This window comes from Microtus oregoni, unplaced genomic scaffold (genome assembly GCF_018167655.1).
Source record: "Microtus oregoni isolate MIOR12 unplaced genomic scaffold, Mior012 000000F_ref0000247, whole genome shotgun sequence".
Classification (NCBI taxonomy): Eukaryota; Metazoa; Chordata; class Mammalia; order Rodentia; family Cricetidae; genus Microtus; species Microtus oregoni.
The window spans coordinates 86,603,230-86,626,385 of record NW_024543059.1 but is presented as its reverse complement, the minus strand read 5'-3'; the positions used below and the strand labels follow the sequence as shown (position 1 = coordinate 86,626,385).

Genomic DNA, 23,156 nt, shown 5'->3' with positions numbered 1-23,156 from the left:
CAGCTCTGTCAGCGCTCAGCTTTTTCATGATGGCCAGACATCTATTTGTTTATCACTTTTAAAATGTACCCAGAATATTGCCTGGCGTAGGGTAGGTGATCTGTATCACTATTTGTTGGGTAAATTTGCTTCTCATAGGACAGCAACTATAACAACTCCTCTGCAGAGTTAGGACCTCTCCCGTGAAGTTGATCCTGGGAACTGTAGTCTAAGAATCCTATCTTAGAACTCAAAATGTATTTTTCAGAGAGAAATCTTATTATACAGGGCAGAAGATGCATGACTGACTATTTGGAGCAACAGAGTCTTTGTTCACGGTCTTGTGAACATGGCTGCTACAGAGTAGGGTGGCTTTTCTCCCAGGATGCTTTGTTTGGATAACTCTCAAATGGGCTTTGAGAATAAAGCTCCTTGATAGGTAAATCAGCATCTGTAGCATACTAGGGACATGATGAGCAATCCTTCTAGGACTGAGAGGTGCTATGATGATTGTAAAGGGTTTTAAAAGACTTCGGTATGCAGAGACTGAGAAGTTTTAGCCACTCTAGAGAAGGGAGGAATGCCCTGAGAACCCCACTTTTTCTTGCTTCCTTCTTGTCTGCTTCCTGGCACCTCTTGCCACAGCATCTGTAACGGAAGTGAGAAGGAAGCTTCACTGCAGGAAACAGCATCTCCAGTGCCCATTTAAGACCCGCCTCTTCATTTTTCACAGAAGAGCACAAGGCTTGGGAAAATAACATGACTTTCTAATCTGTGACAAGTTACTAGATGTGGCTTTTCAGTGTCTGTACATTCCAGGTTTCTTGCAAGTTGTACCAAACTGTTTAAATTGAATTAGATCATTCTGTGACTTTAGCACTGTGTGCATTTCGATGGTATCGGTACTTTTCCTGCACAGCCAGCAGGTTACAGAGGCAGCCTCCAGTTCTCACCTGTTCTTCAAACAGGCTCTAGAACCAGGCTGCAGTGGACAGGTATCGCTAATCCAGTTCAAAAACTCTTAGCTGTAGTGATAGGGAATTGAGGTGGACCACCTGTGGGAGACAGAGATTTGGGGGAGCTCCTGATTGCTGAACTTGGACATGAAGGACAGAGATGCGCTTGTTGAACTGGGAGGGTGTACGCTGTGATCAGGAGCACGTGTGAGTATGCGGTTGTGGATTCTGTTGAGCTAAGTCAGTAGATAAGAACATTCATTCCCTCAGACCTAAGTAGTGTATTTACTTATTTTTAGCTGTGTGACCTTAGGCAAGTCAGCTGATCTTTCTAAGGCTTGGTAGTCTCATCAGTGAAGCAGAATACTACACTTTTGACGCCTCTTGTGAGTGCTGAGAGCTATTTTTCTGTGGTTTTTTTTTTTTCTTAAAATTGATTTTTTTTTTTAATTTTCTAATTACATATATGGGAGTGGTAATGTTCACGTGAGTCAGGTGCCAATGGAGGCCAGAGGGGTCAGATCTCCCTGGAGCTGGAGTAGAGGTGATGATGAGCTGCATAGCCTTGGGTCCTTACAAGTGTGGTACTAGCACTTAACTACTGAGCCCTCCCTCTCTCAGCCTGGGCCTTCTCTTCAGTCCTGTTTCAGGGGTCTTATCCTAGGAAATAATTATAATTGTTTTATCATTAAGTAACGTTTTGTTTTTCTAGTTGTACAAGTTTGGAGAAACAGTTTCTATTGTTTTTTGGACGGACACTTGGAGACCAGAAAGCTTCTTTGACAAAGTGAAGAAGAATAGAGAAAATGGCATGCACACACTGTGTTTACTTGGTAAGCATCAGGAAGCTCCCTTTTTCTCATGCGCTGAAGTTGTCAGACCTCTCTTGTTTTCATTTTGTGATAGAATTAAAATAGTTCTGCGAATAACTAGGTAGAAAAAAAAAACAAAGCAAAGCAAAATGACATAGGCTAGCCACTGTATGCACACAGCTCTTTCCCATACACTCAGCACCAAATACTACACAAATCCTGTGTTCATGCCGAGACTTGCTGTTCCCTCTTAGAACCTCTAGATCCTTCCCAAGACTCTGTATTTATAAATTTGTCCATCATCGCTGCAGTTCAGCAGACATGGTGAGCATTTACTATTGTCACCAATCATTCTACATCTTCTAGGATATTCTCTATCCAAATCACAAATGATGCTTCTCTTATTTTGTTAAAATCTCTTTTGCAGTTGATCTTGATTATTGAGTAGTTTCTGTTCATTGTTAACAGAATAAAATGCAAATGACCTATTATTTCCAGCCCTTTTATTGTACTATCTAGGCCAAATTTTATTTCCCGATTAACATAGAAACAAGGGCTAGGACTGCTTTGTGCAGCAAGATACTAGCACTGAGTTTCAGATGGACATGGGCTCTGTCTAGACCCCCGAGATTGAACAAGTCACATGTCTAAGAGCCTCTTCTATCTTACGTGTTATTGACAGGAATACTGGGATCAAATTTTCACTTTTCCCTTGATGACCAGAACACAAGTGACAAAGTAACCTTGAAATGACACTTGGAATTGGAACCAGAAAACAAGATCTCAGTGTCTCTGCTTACCAGATAGAAACTATTGAGAAATAACTCTTAGCCTTTGTCTTCGTAGCAAATAAGAATACGATCCCCTGCCTCGTGGGGCTGTTGAGAGTAGGAGTACTTCTCAAGCTAGTTGTAGTGATTTATTTTAAATATTTTGTATGTGTATGTGTATATATGCATATACATGCTATAGCATGTATATATGTGATATAGTGATATAGTAAGAAGTTAGTATACAACATTAGTTACATAGATATTTTTAAGTACAAAGCATTAGAGTTGAAAACAAAGGCTGTATGAAATAATTGGAACTTACTGCTTAAACACAGTTCCAGATGGGTTAGAGTAAGTTATAGGAGGCCATGTCTACATAGTCAGTAGACGTCTGTGCTTTACACGGTTTACAGTAGACATTTTACAAGTTCAAGGTGAATGATTTAAGGGAAATGTTACCATAAGTATTCAAGATATTGTTTAAAGTAAAATATGAATTTTATTACTAATTGTATTGGAGGCCATAGTTTCAATAACATTCATTCTTGTATGTGCCAGACAGATAGAACTAATTAAATAATGATCATTATTTCAGATTTGAGAAATACTTAAATATTTTAAGTGCCACACAGACATTGAAAACCAGTTGTAAGATTAATCATAGTTGTAATTTCTAAATACACATTGTAGAATTGGTCAATAGGAGAAGCTTTCCTATCACTTCACAAAGCTGTAGAAGTCTGTCAGAGGCTCTTCAGCTGTGCCATATTTATTTTATAAAAACAAACTTTGGCTGAACCATTCATTTTGCCTGTAAAACAGGAAGCAGCTGTGGCTCATGTGTGAAGTCCTGTAAGGACACAGAGCCAGTCTGCTTTTCAGTTTCTCAAGCACTACGGTGGCCAGCTAAGCACAGTGCAGTGCAGGGACCCAGTCTTTGCCATGCTGCACTGCCAGGCTTCACGAGCGTGCGCAGAGAGTGTATGCCTCTCCCTGCCGTGCCCGGAGCTCTGACGCCCTGTTACTACAGTATTCATTCATTATTACTGATGTCTTACCACTGTAAGAAAGAAAACACTTCTTTTCAAAATATGGTAAGAATCTTTGTCCGGTGGTAGCATTGCACACGCCTTTAATCCCAGCACTTACTCAGGAGGCAGAGGCAGGTGGATCTCTGAGTTCAAGGCCAGCCTGGTCTACAAGGCGAGTTCCAGGACAGCAAGTACTACACGTACAGAAACCCTGTTTCAGAAAACAACATCAACAACAAAAACTAAACAGTGAAAATTCTTTTTTTTTTTTTTAGCTTAAGTTTTATCCTTTGAGGCTTTTATAGGATGATGCCTGAAGGGTAGGAATGCAAGCCGACATTTCAGATGAGTCTATGCAAGTACCAGGTAGAAGAGTTAAAAGATTCTGATCAGTTAAGTAGTACACGTGCTAACATCATCTGATACTTTCCCTTATCACCTTTTCCAACAGGAAACTAGATCCCTGCAGAGGAGGGTCAGGGCCAAACTCCAGTTTGCTTTCCACAGCCGCAGGCTTCCGCTCCTCTAACCCCCGTAGGAAAATAGTCACACGCAAGTGTGAGCAGAGACACCACAACTCAGATCAGCATTTGGGGGCATCTGGGAAGATTCCCAGAAATGTACATGATCCCTAGTGGAAGCTGGAGGACTGGGGGCAAATGACTAGGTTAAAAGACCTGTCCTCTACTCCCTACAGATATCAAAGTGAAGGAGCAGTCTCTGGAGAATCTCATCAGGTGCGTCCGTGTTTCAGTTCTGTGACCAGGACCATAGGTGCTCCAGTGAGCCGAGTCGAAGGATGGAGGAAGACGAGCTTTCAGCATAGTGATGCAGTAAATATTTGACTCCTGCAGAAGATAGAGCAGGGTGCTCAGGCGAGGGTAGCAGCAGAATTCATAGATCCAACCCTGAGAGCAGCAGTGGGCATTAAAGGTCACCCTGAAATATGGGTGGAGTGAATGAATGTGTTGGGATTTCAGAACCTTGGGCCTACATCTGACATCAGCCTCTGGCTGCTGCTGCTGCTATGGAGTCACTTCCCCTGTGTGTGTGGAGGGCGATCACCTCTCCCATGCGTGAGGATAGGGGTGGGGGCAGAGGGGGTGTCTGTCTCCTGTGTGTGACGATAGGGATAGAGGGGTGGGGCTGCTTCTCCCATGTGTGACATTGGGTGGGGGGCAGGAGGTATGGCTTCTTCCGTGTGTGAGGGCGGGGTCCTCTCCTAGTGAGGCAGTGCTCCATACAGCAGTTCCACCACGCGTGGTGATGAGCACTCGAAATGTGGCTGAAGAACTGAAGTTCCCTTTAACTTTAAACTAACAATTTAAAACCTAAGTTGTTTGAGACAACTTAATATGTAAATCTGTTTTTTAAATATATTTTTATTTGTTGGAAATTTCATACATGTTTACAATGTATTTTAGTTATGTCCTCCCTCCAGCTTATCCTTATAAATCTATTTTTATGATCATACATTTTATATACATATTAAATATTTCTAATTAAGGCTTAACAAATGTGCTGAAAATGCTTATCAGATTTCAAAGACTTGGTATAAAAACAGTGTTTAAACATTTTCAAATATAATATGGGGATATTGGGTTAAATATATTTACATGCTATTGAAACCAATTTTGTCTCTGTAATTAGTTACTGTAATGTCTGCACTGCTTGAGACTGCACTGTGCTGTGCTTCTGCTGGACAGCATTGACTTGGAGAAACTGTAGATCAGTAAGTGATCGGTGCAGACTGCAAGTTTCAGAAGCTTGTCTTTTTGTTACAGTCATTTGGTAAACTCGCCAGGTTTTCGAGGCATGTAGAAATAATCTTGTTACTGTCAAAGATTTTCAGACCTTGACAGTTTTCTTAGAGGAAGAAGTAGAAAAGATGCAGAAACATATTAATAAAAATGGCTGGTGTGCATTAGCCTCTAGGTTCAGTCTCCAGCACCGTGAAAATAAAAGCGAGTGTGGACCCCAGTGACACAGTTTGAATTACATCTGCTAAGGCATCCTTTGATTTAGACGTGTGTCTTTTTCAGAATGTCAGTCTTGCTGCCATTTCAGTGTCCTTGAGGACAGTAGAAAGAAAGCTTAAGAAACTCAGTCACTGCACCCACGTTTATAAACCCTGGTTTATCCAGAAGTGGGTACCGTGTGAAGACGTGAGAGTGTGGGCTGTGGCACGCGAGTGTGTCAGGGGAGGAACTACATTAAATGCCACAAGTGGGTTTCTCGGGAAGGAACAATGATGTCTAGTTTTATGCTTACAGGGGAAGAAAGATCTATGAACCTCCTCGATACATGAGTGTGAACCAGGCAGCCCAGCAGCTTCTAGAAATTGTTCACAATCAGAGAGCACGCGGGGAAGAACCAGGTACTTCGGAGCCCCTTGGGTTGTTTCTCTGCAGATAGATATGTCACTACACATCTGACACACATCACACCACACAGCACGGTCGGTGTTTTTGCCGTGTTATGTAGGTCTCATATTTTTTTTTTCTAATTTTAAACCCCACAGGATTCAAGGTATACTAAAAGAAAAATAATTGAGTTCTTTACAGTAAAATTGTCATAACTTAAATTTTTAAAAATGAAGACTTTTAGCTAGGTGGTGGTGGCACATGGCTTTAGGCATACCTCTGTGAGTTCAAGGCTAGCCTGGTCTACAGCGCTAGCTCCAGAACAGCCAGGGCTACACAGAGAAACCCTGTCTTAAACAAACAAACAAAACAAAAAAGACTTTATATATATAACATATATATATATATATATTATTTTACTTATAATCTGATTTTATGTTAACATGATAATATATAAATGATAAAATAGAGTGCTACCATATAGGGTCTAATCAATAATCTACCCTACAAAAATACATTTATTCTGCTTCATCTCCTTAACACTGAAATATAGAATAGTTTTCTTTAGGTTAAAGACAACACTCCTAATAGGTAGACAGAGTGTGTGCTATACAGTAAAGTGTAGTCAATAAATGTTTGCTGAGAACTTTTTATATATACCTGTCATATTCTGTTATAGGCACTGTTTTTGCCTGACCTCTAGTAAAAACATGCATTAAGGCGTTTTTGAGTGATAATTTGTTTTTAAATCTTTGTTGCAATCATGTACTTTTTTATGTGTGTGCACACTTGCCATATGTCCATATGGAGTTAGGAGGAAAGCTTCCAAGAGCTGCTTCTCCTTTCACCTCACATGTCCCAGGACTCAAACTCGGGCCAGCAAGGCACGGTGGCAAGTGCCTTTCCCTCCTGAGCCATCCTGCTGACCCAGTCATTGCACCGTTTGTCCCTGCTAGTGGCACTGAGTTCCTCACGTGCCCTCTTTGCCTTTTATAAATCCTTGTCCATTTCTTTTTAAGTCACTTTTCAGGGAGGAAACTTTCTCAACTACAGGATAAAGCAGTAAGAAGTCAGGTCTTCAGCTGTACACTAAAGTACTTGATTATGAAAAGAGAGTTGTGGATCTTTACTCTGAAAATAAAGCCTGAGTATCCAGAAATGGCTATTATTATTATTATTATTATTACCACCCCACACAACTACCACTTAAGAGATAATACATTTTTTTAAATTAAAAAAACTGTTTTATTCTGTAACTAATTAGATGACTAAGGAGAAATTCTCGTCTGTGAATTTTTCTCAGTCTCCTAATTTTTCCTGTGTCTTGGTCAGTATAAATGTATATCAAGAATTTATGTGTTGGTACAGGAGGATGATTCGCTCCTTAGGAGCAGTTCCTGTTCTTAAGGAATATGGTGCTTTGAAAGAAAATGGCCACCAAAGGGAGTAGCACTATTAGGACTCGTGGCTTTGTTGGAGGAAGTGTGTTACTGGAAGTGGGCTTTGAGGTCTCATATGCTCAAGATACTGCCCAGTGTCTCAGACCACTTCCTGTTGCCTGAAAGATGTAGGACTCTCAGTTATTTTTCCAGCAGCATGCTTACCTGTACGCCACCTTGTCCTGCCATGATGATAATAGACTAAACCTCCGATCTTTAAGCGAACTGCCCCAATTAAATGTTTTCCTTTATAAGAGTTGCTATAGTCATGATGTCTCTTCACAGCAATAGAAACCATAATTAAGACAAAGAGGATCCAAGTTAGGTTCCCAGCACCCACCTTGAACGGCTCACAATCACATGGAGTTCCAGCTTCAGGGGATCCAACACCCTCTTCTGCCTCCATGAGTATCAGCATGCACATACATACACACATGTGCACACACCAATACACAAAGAAATATAAACAAAAAGAAATCTTTATGTGTCTTTATGTGTGTGAATCATACAGATGTTCACTCACAGCCTGTTTTAAGACAGATGTGCTATCATTATGCGTAGTATAAATACAGCCAATTGTTTTTCAAGTTGTTAAAGCATAAGGTTATGTAAACCTTTGGAATTCTCAGAAGGTAAAGTAATTGGTCTGTGGTGAGTGACTAGAGAGGTTTCGGGTGTTTAGGGCATTTTTCAGTGGACTTGCAGTACTAATTTTTTTTTTTATTTATTTTTTTATTTTTTTTATTTTTTTTTTTGTACTCAAAAAAAAATTTTTATTGCATCTTATATGTTGGGAAAATATTTTTGAGTGTCGAACAAGGTGAAGCATTGCCCGGTTGATCTGTAACATCTCTCTCTCCCTTCCCTGCCCCCCATTTTAAACAGCGATCACCGAGGAGACACTCTGTGTTGGCTTAGCCAGAGTTGGCGCTGAGGACCAGAAAATTGCAGCAGGCACGTTACAGCAAATGTGCACAGTGGACTTGGGAGAACCATTGCATTCTTTGGTCATCACGGGAGGCACCTTGCACCCACTGGAGATGGAAATGCTAAATCTTTTCTCCATACCGGAATCCCAGAGTATCAATGGACTCTGAACATGGACGTTTTCTGTTGTCTCACAATAATTTCAGTTAAATTGTATGTGCTCTATTTATACGACAAATTACGTGGTCTGTTACTTATCTAGAAAGTGTAACAGAAGTGACCAAGAGGAAGCAAGTTGAACCAGCAGTGTTTGGTTTCCTGCAGCAGTTTTCCCCTGTTTTTTCACCATGCTATTGCAGTACCCGTTGGCTCCTTGTCAGGGGGCAGACCAAGCTGAAGAAGTATGGCTGGACGTCCAAAGATGTAACTTTGAGGAAACTGGAATATGACTCACATAAACCCTGTTTTTAAGGGATAAAGAAGTGCAGAATAGCAAGTAAAGCAAATAAAAGATTGCTAACTGTTCATTTGTTGTTTTATAATCTCCTTTATAGAAAGGTAGCTGTTGGAACTCAACACACCCTCGTGGTGAAGTGCTACTGCGCAAGCACTGAGAGCTGGAATCCCCAGCACTCACATGAAAAGCCCGGTGTGGCCATGGGCAGCTGGAAGCCTAGCCCTAGGTGCGGGGTACCTTACGTCCGTTCTAGCTTGTTTTCTTCGGAGATGGTAAACTAACGGTTTTGTAGTTGAAAAGCTCACACCCTCCAGTTCTAACTTACAGTGCATGGTTGTTGAAAGATACTGGGAGTCACGGAGCAGGCTGAGAATTCTGCCTGTGTGCCTTTTCCTGCCGAGATATTCCCAGACTTCAGTTCAGCAAAGATAGTGTTGGTCTGGCATGAGATGGTTAGTCGGTGGAACTGTAGGCTCCAAAGGGAGCTAGAAACAGAAGCAAATTCAGATGCTCTATAGTAAATGATTGGTGTGTCCTAAATTCTCAGCTCACTCCTTATTGTTTGTATGTATAGGAAGATCCAAGGATCCAGGTGAAAAGCCAGGCCAAGCCCCCCACCCCCACCCCCCCCACCCCGAAAAAAACAGACATTGCTCTCTATTGCAAGAGAAGACAACTTCAGGTTTGAATTCTGACAAGTTAGAAGGGTGTGATAAATATGCAGACTTTCTTATCAGAAGCCCAGAATGGCCATGTACTAGTAAAGACCAGGGACTAAACTAAGGACAAAGCGTTTCATAAAATGTGAAGTTGGGCCTACATGCGATAAAGGTGACTAGAAAGTAGTTTAATGCCTGTTAGAACAAAGCTGAAGATGGTTCAGAATATGGTGAAAAAAATAGTGTAATATCAACAGTGGCTATAGTTCACAACATGAGGCATGGCTTTATGATTAGAAAAGAGGAATGCTTGGTTAAGAGGTCAGCATAGTCTAGACTTTAGAATTAGTAGATATAAAAGATGGACATTTTAGAACTGGGCATGGATGAGAGACAGGCGCATATAATGAATGAATATAATGAGTACTGTCATCCAAGAGATGGAAACCAAAAAGGAAGAACCAAATTGGGCAAAGTACAGAGGAAGTGACATTGTCCATCCTAAGGAAGAAGACTGAAGGGGAAAGATCATCAGAATCATAATATGGGGGCTACATCAAGTAGTTTCTAAAATTTCTACACTTCATATGAAGAAAAGAGACTGCATGCATGTGCACACAAATACACACGAGTTGCCAATGTTTGCTTGGAGATAAGAGGACTGTTTGTGGAAGTGAGAAGTTATAGCCAATGAACTCAGGTTGTTAGGTTTGATAGCAAGCACTTTTCCCTGCTGAGGCATCTCACCAGCTCCAATATCAAGCAGTTTTGAAAAGCGTGTAAGTAGATTCTAGAAGAAGAAGAAGGAGAAGGAAGAAGCGTGTAGTGATATTTCATTTATATTTTAATAAGTAAAGCTTGCCTGAGATCAGAAAGTAAAAGAGCCCCACTGGTCAGCCTTACAGATCAGGCAGTGGTCACACACACCTTTAATCCCAGTAGCTACACTTGTTTGCCATAGATACTGGGTGGTTAGTGGTGCACGCCTTTAATCCCAGTGCTAGAGAGGAATATAAGACAGGAGGAGACAGTTCTGAGATTCCGGGAGGCAGGATCGCCATTTCAGACTGAAGTAGAGGTACGAGCCAGGGGCTGGCTGTTTTGCTTTTCTCGTCTTCAGGTTGAACCCCAATATCTGTCTCTGGGTTTTTATTAACCATGCTACAGAAGAGAAATAGGGCAGTTTTAAAAAATGGAAATGACAGCCAAACTTTGCTCATTTAGGAAATAGATTGGGCAGTACATTGATTGATCCCACATGCTCAATGAATTATAAGCAAAATAAGTAGAAAACCCACACCTGTCAGTTAAAACTGATAAAAACCAAAATTAGTTGGAAAAGCTAACAAGGAGGATCGGGGCTCACCAAATGTAGTTTGAAATTAAGATTTAGGTTTATTTATTTTTGCTCAACCTGGCAAACCTGTATGTAACATAACCTCAATATAAATGAAATCATAAAATGAAAACTCTTCTCATCAGTGTGAAGAGAGGATTTGTGTTGCAGACTACTGAAATCCCAAGGTTAAAATGGAGATACTAGAAAGGTATATACATTTAGAGTTTACTTAGTAGTTTTTAACTCTTTGATGGGTTGTGATGTCATGGTGTTTGGTCTCAATTAACTTTTGATTCTGCAGTGCTATGGCAGAAGATTTGATTCCATGACCGTGGATCTGCTAGGCAAGTATTTTACTATGTTATTCCACCCTACTTAGTTTTAAATGTATCGAAATTATGAAATAGTGACTGAAACACCTTATTGTCTTGATACATAACAGTTTCTTCATCCTGAAGAATTCCTTTCCTCTGCGCATTTACCCTTCTACCTCATCAGTAATTCTGTGAAGCCAGTGATCTGTTCCTTTTCAATAGTTTTGTCTTTTTAAGAATGGAGGGGAGGGGAATTCCATAAGCATGGCGTTCTTGAGAGTCACACAAACTGTTCCAGGTATCATGAGTTTATTCCTTTTCACCAGTTCACTTGTATGGAGAGCCTGCAGTTTGTTTATCCGCTGATCATCTAAAAAATATTCGAGTTCTACATGCTACTTTTTAGTAATAATGAAAATTGCTAAAGCATTTACATGCAGGCTCTTGTGTGGTTCTAGAATAGACACCCGTGAATGGGGTTTCTGGTTCATAGGTAGGAGTACCTTTCCTTCCATAAGACATTGCCTGTTAACTAGCCTAGCAAGGTATGTTTCTGGTTGCAATTGTGGCATGAATGTTATACAGATAAACAACGACTTTCTGATTGGATTTAGGCCTGCTCTACAGGAAGAAATTCTTATACTGTAAATCTGCACTAAGAACTCAAGGCTGGGAAACACATATACTCCACGGATGAAGCTATTACTATTATTTTGCTAAATGGTCACAGTATCAAATTGCCATCGAAATAGGTATTTCCACACCCATAGACAAGTGTAACTCTCCGTTCTCATCAGAGAAAAGTTCCTTAATATAGGGATTCAATACTGGTCAAAGGCAAAGACAAGCATATGTGGAGCACTCAGCCATAAATGGGACATCTCCTCCTTGCCAGGGCTCAGGGAACATAGAGAAAGAGGGGACACGAGAGATTCTAAGAGCCAGAGATGGGAAACAACCAGAATCAAACTGTTTTGGACATGACCGTTGCACCCATGAGTTTGTGGTAGCTGTGATTGTTTGCACAAGATCAAGCCAGTTGATCTTCCAACATGGATGGGGGAGGGGCACACAAGCCGCAACCCTAGCTTAAGATATTATTGATAGTTATGGGCCACTAGGAGTGTATTCCTGGTGAGTTGCCCATGCTCCAATAGGAATGACACACCCATGTGTATACAAGCAGCACGAATTGGACTGTGTCTGAGTTGTTGTTTTTTTTGAAAATGATGAGTTGGAAAGGGGATGTGGGAAATATTCACAAGGAGTTGAAGGTGGATAGTGGGAGTCAAATGTGATCAAATACATTGTCCACATACATGAAATTCTGAAAAAATAAATACATTTTAATTGATTTTGATTACCAGCCTGGTTGCATTGAGAGATGCCTAGAATAGCCAGGCAGTGGTGGCACACACTTTTAATCCCAGCTCTTGGGAGGCAGAGGCAGGTGAATCTCTGTGAGCTCAAGGCCAGCCTGGTCTACAAGAGCTAGATCCAGGACAGCTAGGGCTGTTAAACAGAGAAACCCTTGTCTCGAAAAACAAAAATTCAGCAAACAAGAAATGACTAAAATATCAGTGAGGCACACTTTTGGGTGTGTCTGAGAGGGTATTTCCAGAAGGTCCAGTGAGGAAGTTCTACCCTGAATATGGGCAGTACCATCCCATAGACTTGAGTTCAGGGGAAACAAAAGGGGGAAAAGGGTCAGCATTTTCCTTTCTCCCCAGTCCACCAAGAAGTGAGTAACCATCCTCATGCTACTGCCGGCAAGGAGCTGGTTCTGCTACAGTGCTGCCCACACCATGATGGACTGTATACCTAGCCCAAAGTAAACCTCTTCCCCTTACATTGCATATGCCAGCGGTGACAGGAGTGACTTCCTTCGCTCTGCTAGAATAACTTCCAAACTGGCACTTCTGGTTTGCGTTCTCACGGTACTGGATGGGAGTACTTGTTGCTTGTCTCCTGCGAGACAGCTGTGGGGTGATTGGTTCTGTCTCCCATCCCCAAACACTGCGAGCTCAAGACAAGATGTAAGGTGGTTCATTTAAAGGTTGTTTATTAGCTGCCACCTCAGATCACGGATTCTCTAGTAAAGTGCAACTGAAACCAATCTCTGCACGCCTGCTGGCCTTTGTTGAGACAGGCAGCACAGTGGCACACTCTCTGATTTCTTCGGTTTGTGTCAAATCTCAAGAGGTAGTGTGTTGCCTTTACGTTCTCTTCAACATTAGGTGTTTTCTAGCTCTTTGCTGTTTTACATATGTGCTATCGGTACTTGCAGTGATGCCTGTGAGCTTTTGATGGAAAGTCCTCCATACAGTGTGAATATTTTGGGCTTTATCCCATTTGGGATGTAATCATCTTTTTAAATCTATAGGCTTGTGTCATCAAATGTGGGAGGCACACAGCCATTCTCCAAATATTTTTTTTCACTAAATGTGTTAGCCTCCTTGTTTGCTCTCTGATGAATCTGATGAGAGCAGCAGTTTTTGACCCACAAGTCTCTGAGCTCTGTTCTATTCCTGTTGTTTCATTCTTAAATGTTTTGTGTGCTCTGAGTAAGTGACTTTCCCTGATCTGTCTTCAAGGTTATTGACTCTTTCTTCCTCTGTACTGCTATTGAGTTCATTTTGTGTGCCTTTATAATTTTGGTTATGGTCCTAAATGTCCATTTTTAAAGGTTAATTATTTTATGTATATGTAAGTTTATGTGTACAACTATGTGAGTTTATGTGCACCGTATAAATGCAGGACACCACAGGACAGAAAAAAAAAAAAAACATTGGATTCCCTGGAACTAGAGTTAACAAAACATGTGACGCCATCACATGGGAACCAGTCCTGGGTCCTTTCAAAAAGAGTAGCTCTTAGCCACTGAGCCACCTCTCCAGCTCTAATCCCCTATTTCTTACATTAGCCTTTGTTGGAAGATTATTTTTGATGGTGTGATTGTGCATTTTTATTGTGGCTACTTCAAGGTCTTTATGAGGTTACTCCAGTGTTGATGTTGCGCTGCTTGGTCAACTCACCTGGAATTTAACTTGGACATTCTGAGTATCATACATGAGATCCCAAGTCTTCTAAAATTCTACAGTGAGGCCAGCCTTTCTGTTCTCAGAAGCGAGCAACGTGGTGAAGGGCAGAGTGTGACTGATTGTCTTGTCCGTAGACTGGTCAGAGACACAGGTCAACCCTGTGTAGTTTGTCCTGCTCAGTGTGGGAAGTTATAGGGCTTTTTGGTTTGCTGAATGGGATCAACCTCAAAGCATTAATGATTTGAAAGTGATCTTTGGCATTCATAAAGTTAATTCTAAGGTTCTCCTGGGCTTCTGTGTCCCTCAGTCTTTCCCCTACACCAGTTCCCTGCGCTCCAAATTCATCCTCTGGCCAGGAACCTTTACTTTGTACCTTCCCGAGTGGGACTTCATCCTCACCCATGTGGAAGAGAAAGAGAAATTTGCTCTGTTTTTCTGAAGCCATAACTTTTCCAATCAGAAAATCTGTCCTCTCTGCAAGCTGAAGAAGCCTCTGTTGGTTTCCGTAGCTGCTGGCTGTCTCCACAGGACCGCCTCCGACAAGTCTCCTTAAGCTGACAGGACTGGAGATGTGGTAACTTTACCTTTTGGAGCCTGCCTAAGCCAATATGACCTCTATACTAATTTCTACTCGAGGGGAAGTAGCATGACGTACAGAATTCCTGTAAAGTTAAAACATGATGAGCTAACTCAGTGCCTAGGGTGAGGACAAGCAAAGGCTATCAGGTAGTCTCTATTGTACTTGTCATTTTAGATGGTCACATTTCTAAAAGTTAAAAGATGGCAAAATTATAATTGCTATGAAGCTATACCTATGCTTACATGGAAATATGAGTCTGTTTATAAAGTGTTATACTTTAAAGAGACTCTTCCTTGCCAATTTCAGGAACTGCTGTTTGGAATGTCTTTAGCTTTGTATTGTCTAATTTTTAATCTTTTCAGTTTAGCAGTAGCTGGCCTACAAAAAGAAATAAGGTTGAATTTAGTAATTCCTACAGTACTATTTTCAAAGATTTAAATTTCCCACTAAAAGCACATTTTTTATGTGTGTTGGGTATCTGTATGTATGTGTATATAAAAGGTATATACACACATGTGGAAGCCAGAAGAGAACACTGGGCATTTCTGGCTTATTCCTTTGAGAGAGTTTCTCACTCAACTTGAAGCTGGGTTGGTGGTCAGTAAATTCCAGTGATGTTCCTCAGTTGGGCTAACTTGTAAAGCCATGTCCAGGTTTTTACATGGATGCTGGGATCTGAACTCATGACGTCATGCTTGTTCAGCAAACCTCTTAGCCACTGAGCCATCTCTCCAGCTTTTTTTATTTTTCTTTTTTTCCAATAAATTTTGATTGCCTTCTGTGCTGGACGGTATGCATTCTAGCAATACCTCATCAGGCTCCTCTTGGTTTTAGGAATCTAGCAAATATATTTAAACTGTCTATTTAAATGTTGGTAACACAGTCAAGCATGAGTTTCATGGTAGACCTAAAAAATAAGTTTGGGTTTTGTTTGTGTTGTTGTTGCTTGTTTGTTTTTTCGGGACAGGGTTTCTCTGTGTAACAGCTCTGGCCATCCTGGAACTAGCTCTTGTAGACCAGGCTGGCCTCAAACTCAGAGATCCGCCTGCCTCTGCTGGGATGAAAGGCCTTAACGCGTCTGGTTGTTTTCCTGTATGCATGTGTACCATATGCATGCAGTACCCATGGAGGCCAGGAGAGAGCACCAGTTCCCCTGGGACTAACGTTATATATGGTTGTGAGCTGCTGGGAATTTGACCATGGATGCTTTAAAAGAGCATCCAGTGCTCTTAGCCACTGAACATCTCTCGAGCCCCAGTGGTAGACTTTTCAAACCTCGGAGATAGGTTACAGAAACTGACAATGTTCAAATGAACCACCAAAGTGCTGTTAATTTTCTTTTCTTCCTTGACATAGAATGCAAACTAGTAAATTGCTACCATTCTGTTCACATCCATTAACGTGTCTGGTTTTTCATCTCTGTTGTGCCTCCAGTCTAGATGCAAAGATTGCTTATTGCTTCACTGAGGAATATGACCAAATAAGGAAGAAAACAAGCATTTAAGAGTTTTCAAAGGGATTGGAGAGACGGCTTAGTGGTCAAGAGTGCTGGCCAGCTGCTCAACTCTTTTAGCGGTCCTGAGTTCAAATCCCAGCAACCACAATGTACCTTACAACCATCTATAGTGCGGTCCAGTGCCCCCTTCTGGTGTGTAGACAAAGTACTTGTGTGCACAAAATACATAAACCTTTAGCTGGGCCTGGTGCATTCAGGAGGCAGAGGCAGCTGGATCCATGTGAGTTTGAGGCCAGCCTGGTCTGCATAGTGAGTTCCAGGACAGCCACCTTCTCAAAAAGAAAAAAAAAAAAAACAAAAACAAACAAACAAAAAACAAAATCCAAAAAGAAAAAAGTTTATAGGAAGTTGTGTTGAGTGATAGGTAGCTTGTCAACATTATATACCAGGAATGTACACCTCCCCCCAAAAAATCTAAACATAAATGTAGATTAAGAGTTTAAAACAAAACAATAATGATCATTTCTAAGGAAAAACCAAAACAAGTAGAAAGGCAGCAATGAACAAAAGAATGTCTTTGACAAGATGGTATAAGATTTTTCTGGAACTTTTTTGTTTTTTTTTTCATTTTAAGAATATTTAGAGACAGGGTCTTAATTTGTAGCCCCAACTACCCTGGAACTCACTCTGTAGATTGGACTGGCCTCAACCTCAAGGAGATCCTCCTGCTTTTGCCTCCTTCTGGGTACGGAGATTAAAGGTGTACACCACCATACCTGGCAAAAAATATTTTACAAAGGAATTGCTGCTGACGAGAAAGCTTTGGAAGGGGGATGCAGGCTAGGTCAGCTTCATGAGAGAGGAGGTCATTCAGAGAATGAGGTGAGGAAAACCTGGTGGAAGTCAGGAAAACACTACGATGGGATCCAGCTAAAGAGAGTGTGCAGGAAGAGGCTCTGGGTCAGCACCTTAGCATCAGGGCTCTGCAGATTCTGCGAGTGTTCTTTCTGCTCCATTCGACTCAGAGACATGACTCAGGGTGACTTTTAAACAGAAATTTAATTAAAAACAATTTCCAACACAGATGCTTATGATCATTTTAAAATACATCGCAGTCAAACAAAATACGTGAATGTGCGCATGTAGACAACGGGAAAGCGACATCGTGGCTCTGTGGTGGGGCACTTGGGCAAGCCCTCATCGCTCAGCGCGGCATTTTCACACCTTCCAGCTTGCTCATCTGTGACATTCCTACCCAGCCTTGTATGTAAACACTGTTAGAATGGTTTGATGCTACCATCTTTCCCAAAGGAATCAACCCCAAATCCAGAACTGGCCATGTTTAAAACCATCAAGGGCAGGAAGGTAGAGAGTGGGCACCTTCAGAATATATGGAGACGAGAGCTGGCAAATTCTCAGTCACATTGTTTCCAAATTAGGGGAGAAAATACACACACACACACACACACACACACACACACACACACACAAACCGAAGAGAAATAAGACTAAAATGTAAGTGTATTCTAGGGACATTTACATTATTTAATACATATGGTGTTTTTATTAGAAACACCTCCAAGAGATATCACTGAAAAAGTTTTGGATGACAAACTATTTGGGGGGCAGTAGACAGTCCTTAAAAGATATGGCAATTCTCCACCAAACCATGGGAGGTGACACAGTCCGGAGCGAGGCTGTGCAGCCCAGATGGCCACAGCACAGTCTCGGTTCTGCCAAATCCCCCAACAACATGGAAAGTAGAAAACTGAGATTGAGCAACTCACAGGCCTTCTGGGAAGAAATGGACAGAATGAATAGAAATCCAGGCTGGACAAAAATACCGGAACTCCTGGGATGTTTCCTGCAGCGAGTCTCAGCTTCCTCCTGTCCCTAGTTCGTGTCTGCTACAGTCTGCCAAGAGTCACTGGTAACTAAATATTTCATGAGCCTGTAAGCATAAACCCACTGAGTCGAAGTAGAAAGGATATACAAGACTTCTTTTTGTTTTTTTATGCTTTCCAACATCACAGTCAAAATTACCAATTCGTATTCAAAGCTGTGGTAGAGGTACAGGCTTCTATTTATGAAACAGACTTTTTATATTGAAAAGGCTTGTGTAAAATGCAGTGTGTAAGTCAGATACTACTTAATCCTCTGAAAATTGATCTGTGCTTTTGGCAGACAATTCCCCAGGGATGATCTTGAGGATAGGCACTCTTCATGACAACACAGAGGATGTCAGTGAACACCTCCGCCATGACTTCCAATGCAGCTTTCTCCTAATTGCTTTTTAAATGGACTTAAGGAGTTCTAGCGCCATTTCCCCCAGCATGGTTTTGGACCTGAGGCCAAGTTATGAAGTAAATATGCAGAGCACAGGAAGAAACGGGCTGGAGGCAGTTTGTAAATGTTCCCATAGCAACGGCACCTCGGGTGTTCACTGATCTTCCAGGAGTCTGCACAGATGAGCTACAACTTCTTGGGTCTTATAAAAATAGTCATCAGGAGAGACTCGAGTTGCTGCTATACCCAGACTCTCCCCAGATAAGGACTCTTCCTCCTGCTATGAGAATCATGGACTAGATTTTAAGATGCCGTCAATCATAAAATCATGCAAAATTCTCTTTTAAAAAATGTGAGGATTAAATGTGAGAACACAAAAGCCCTCAAGTACCTGGATACAGAAATATTTAGCAGAGATTATCTACCTTGTTTTCTGTGTTACCTGCAGTGAGGCTAAATATAAACCAAAGATTACCTCATCAAAAAAGCCCTGCCCAGTTGGCCTTTAAATAGAGTTACCCCTCTCTGCTATAATCTGCAAACACTTTCCTTGATACTCAGTTTTCACTGTTTGTCTTGACTCCGTGGTAGAGATCCGAATCATTACGGCGGCCTCTGTAAAACATATCTTGAGAGTCTTTCATAGAATGTTTACTGAATGTTCTTCAGAGAATTAGAAAGTAATGTGTTTCAACAATGGTGACTCTTTATAGAAAAACAAACAAACAAAAGACCTTAACTTGGCCAAGGTGGTATATTTATGAAGAGGGGCCTAATATTTGCAGTTCTGATTAAGATTTCAGAACTTTACCTGACTGAAGTAAAAGATGTGTTCCATACATTTACTGCCCCCCATTTTCACAGTTCTGAGAATTTATTTTTAAAGTAAAAACACTCTCCAGTGACTGAAAAAGAACATGGCAGGCAGGGATGAAATGACATGACCTCTGAATCAGCCTGCACCTTAAAGGAACCAGTATGCAGTATATAAGCAAAAGTAGGAAAGGAAGCCAGCATTAGACTGGACTGAGTCTTGGGAAATAAAAATTCACTCACATCATTTTCCAAGTCATGAGCTGGTTTTGAAAGAATAAAACGTAGTTATTATAATTTATTCTGCAACAAATGCTATGGAAATAATCTAAACTTCACAATTACGGATTAAAACTGAGACGACATTCCATTTATAAAGTGCCTTCGTGGACCAAAGCTAGAAGTCGGAGCTCTTTATTCACAAGCCATGCTTAGTCACATTTACAGAAAGGCAATGACGCAGGGGAAGCTGCACAATACGGCGTTAAGAACTCCTGACTTGGCATCGGACAACCGCATTTGAGCACTGGCTTCGCCACCACTGATCCCTGTAATCGGAAGGAAATGACAGCTTTTCTGGACCTCAGGCTTCTCATCTGAAAACGAGAGAAGTAGAACCAGACTGTTCCCAGCACAGTCTCTGCTTAGGTGTCAAAGTCTATGGTAAGTAATACGCTACTCTTAAATCCCAGCGTTCTACACCAGGGTGGCTCCCACGTTACTGTCTGTAAAAACACGAGAGTTCTATCAGCTCCGTTGCGGGTTACTGATTTGGCTGCTCTAGAGAGGTACACAAAAGTCACAGTATTTTGGTTATCAGTACATTATGTGTAGGCATTGAAGAACCTAGATAAAGGGAAATCACAATGACGTTGTTGGCATGATCTTGTGCCTCCACTCCCAGAGGGGTGCATGACAGTAGAGGAACACCAGCCTACACATAACTAGATACTGTCATTCAGAAAGATGCGCGGGAAAACTTTCAATATGAGGACGCTGAGCTTCGGTCAAGTTCTTCATCAAGTAATACAATGAATTTTTAAAATACACCTAGTTGGTGATGTTTGTCTGGTAAGGTAAACTTTCCCTGAACAAATGGGTTTGCTATTCAGAGAAAAAACTTTGGTTATTCATAGATTGGCAAATTTACACTCAGATTGGCTTTTTTTTTTAAAAGAATATTAGCCTAATGGTAGGAGTCTTCTGAATTGATTTTATTACCATAACAAGGTAGTATTTCTTAATGGAACCACTGGTTAGAATTATGTCTGTATCAAGAACACTAAAAGACAAGCTTTCTTTCTTTCTGTGAAAAGTTGTTTCTGTTCACATTTTTTTTGTACACATGGATATGCCAACATTTAATTAAGCAAAAATGTAAATTCCAACCTGCTAAAAGTTAGGAGCTGGCAAGCTCTTTGAACAAAGTGCAAAATTTGTTTCACATCAAGCATATTCTATGCCTCATCAAAGGAAAAAAAGCAACATTCATGGATGGGTGAACTGAGGGTCTAGTTAAACAGAATGACACAAACTTCACTTGGAATTAAGGACCCAGTGGAAAAGGCAGATCTGGCAAATCTTATGACCAGCAAAGTAGACTCTGAGCATGCAGTGTGACAGAGTCACTAGGATCAGATGTAAAGGCTCCCAGCTGATCTGTGCCTTTGTCTAGACCTGTCATGTCCAGTGGCATGCCCCAACCCACAGACTATCCCCGGGACTGCCAGACTCACGTACTCAGAACGGAAATGAAAAAGCAGCCGAGGACCAGGGTGTTTCCACTGGTACAATCCCTCCTGGAAGACCATATCTGCTTCAACCAAACACAATCTACTGCAGGGAGTCTTAGCTTTACAACAAAGAGGGTTTGAGATCAGCACTCGATTTACACAAAGGGCACCACAGACATTGGGTGGTGTTCTGCTGCAGTTGAGATGGTATAGCACTCCTAATATAGAACAGCTCATAAAATATAGATTAGAAGTAGGACCAAACGTACTCAAAAACTCGGGCAAAAATCACCAGTGAATCCTGCCACCTTACTGATAAAGCATCTGTCACTGATCTACACTCTCAATTTTTGCCTTTCAAGGTTTTTAAAATTTTGCTAACAATATCAACTTATTTAAAATAAAGGGGATATTTGTAGGGATAAATGAAGCATGGTGAGAAAATGTTCACCCAAACAGCATCTCTTCAGAAAACACCAAGAACACTTGAGTGTTAAGTACCTGTCACCTCCAATTGCAGTTTATTTGTAACTTAAGACAGGGTCTCTCTACAGAGCCCAGACTGTCCTGGAGACCAGACTGCCCTGGAGCTCAGAGATCCGCCCGCCTCTGCCTCTGGAGTGCTGGGATTAAAGGCATGTGTCATGCCCATCACAATTTTATTTTTCACACACCCAAGACCTAGAAAATCAACTATTTGTAAGACACCCATTTTAGAAAGAATTCTACATCCCCACATCTGCTCCACAGTGATAGCAGCTCACAATCAAATGCTGTCCTAGAATTCCTGGGAGAAACTTGTATTTGTGCAAACAAAACCAAGAAAAGAAAATGGACGACTTGGCACGTGAAAAGAATATAAAGATGTAAAATGTCACTGTCACAGTTATTTCTGCCAACTCTGTGGTGCTTTTCCCATCATTAACAGAATCTATAGAAATGACAAGGGAGCTACTGGAAGGTTTAGCATGGACAGGTGAAGGTTTTACAGACTCCGAAATGGAGCAGATTTTTCAGTCTAAATGAGGTTTTCTAATGTATTTGCACTTTTGAAAATAGTCTACAAAGTATCTTAATCTGATCATTGAATTTTTTATAAAGCAAAATAATGTCCTTTCTCATAAGACAAATTTAATATACTTAAACCTATGCTGGAGATACACAAAAGACAATTATATATGTTACTAGCAAGTCTTATTTTGTACAAATTACAGAATATCCATTTAAAAAAACGTACATATGACCTTTGATGGTACATTTACATTTCTATGCTGGCAAATATATTTTTGGATACAAAGGCACTTTGAAAACCCAATATGGTTTGGTTCATAAGTTTGCAAGGTACAAACAATTTTACAAACATATGATTACAGTGAAGAACGTCAACAGCTGTGACATCACATAGAAAACTGACTTCTTTTTGTAAAAACGACACTGGTTTTGTGGGAATAAAAGCAGTGGTTTCCAGCAGCTTTAGTGAAGACACTCAGAAGATTGGCAGCCCACGGTCTGAATTTCTCACTAGCTGGGTCTGATGATAGGATGGGCTGAAGGTGATCAGCAAGAACCCCCAGAAAAAAATTTTAAAAAAAGACAACCCAACACCCTAGAACAAACCCAGAAACCTTGGTAATCAGGATGGCTTGGCGGGAAGAGCACACAAGGCCACAGTCTGTGCAGATCCGGCTGTGATCCCCGAGCACACCTGCTCTACCTGCACTGCTTGGTGCTTCCGAGCTGTAGTGATGACGTCTCTCCTTTCGAGCACTGGGCAGTACAATGCTTTGGACTGTACAGTACTGGAAAATTTTGGTCCTCAAACAATTTCTTTTCATTGACTACATCGCTGCAAAGTCAATCTGTACATAAAGCTGCCTCACTCCAGCCTGAAAAATAGAGAGAAAAATTAGAATACCCAACCCCCTAAGACCTATAACAGATGAACATTCTAGAAAAGTGGCAGGAAAACAAACACCACCTCATTTGTCTTTGAAAATGGAATGATTTTTGTCTCCTGCTTCTAAGAAACACTCTGAATTATTTTTGTCTTCTCCTTCTAAGAAACAATCTATTTTCATTGTGAAGTTGTCAAGCCACTACAGGAAAAAGTTCTATGCTATTAATCACATGCCCTGTTCACGTGCTATTAGATGGAGTTATGCATTTGCCATCACCATTAGAGGACACGACAGTGCTCA

General features: G+C 41.1%; 2 protein-coding genes across 2 annotated transcripts in view; one reads left to right on the top strand and one right to left on the bottom strand.

Annotated features, from left to right (window-relative positions):
• The window catches only part of Dph5 (diphthamide biosynthesis 5), a 29,213-nt gene extending 20,408 nt beyond the window's left edge, over positions 1-8,805 (top strand). Inside the window, exons 5-8 of the mRNA XM_041653218.1 lie at positions 1,648-1,768; positions 4,249-4,288; positions 5,825-5,928; positions 8,239-8,805. Coding sequence (XP_041509152.1) covers positions 1,648-1,768; positions 4,249-4,288; positions 5,825-5,928; positions 8,239-8,450 — 477 coding nt within the window. The 3' untranslated portion in view covers positions 8,451-8,805. The remainder of the gene's footprint in view (positions 1-1,647; positions 1,769-4,248; positions 4,289-5,824; positions 5,929-8,238) is intronic.
• Positions 8,806-17,028: 8,223 nt separating this feature from the next.
• Positions 17,029-23,156, bottom strand: part of Slc30a7 (solute carrier family 30 member 7) — a 72,544-nt gene continuing 66,416 nt past the window's right edge. The window contains exon 11 of the mRNA XM_041649844.1: positions 17,029-22,844. Coding sequence (XP_041505778.1) covers positions 22,797-22,844 — 48 coding nt within the window. The 3' untranslated portion in view covers positions 17,029-22,796. The remainder of the gene's footprint in view (positions 22,845-23,156) is intronic.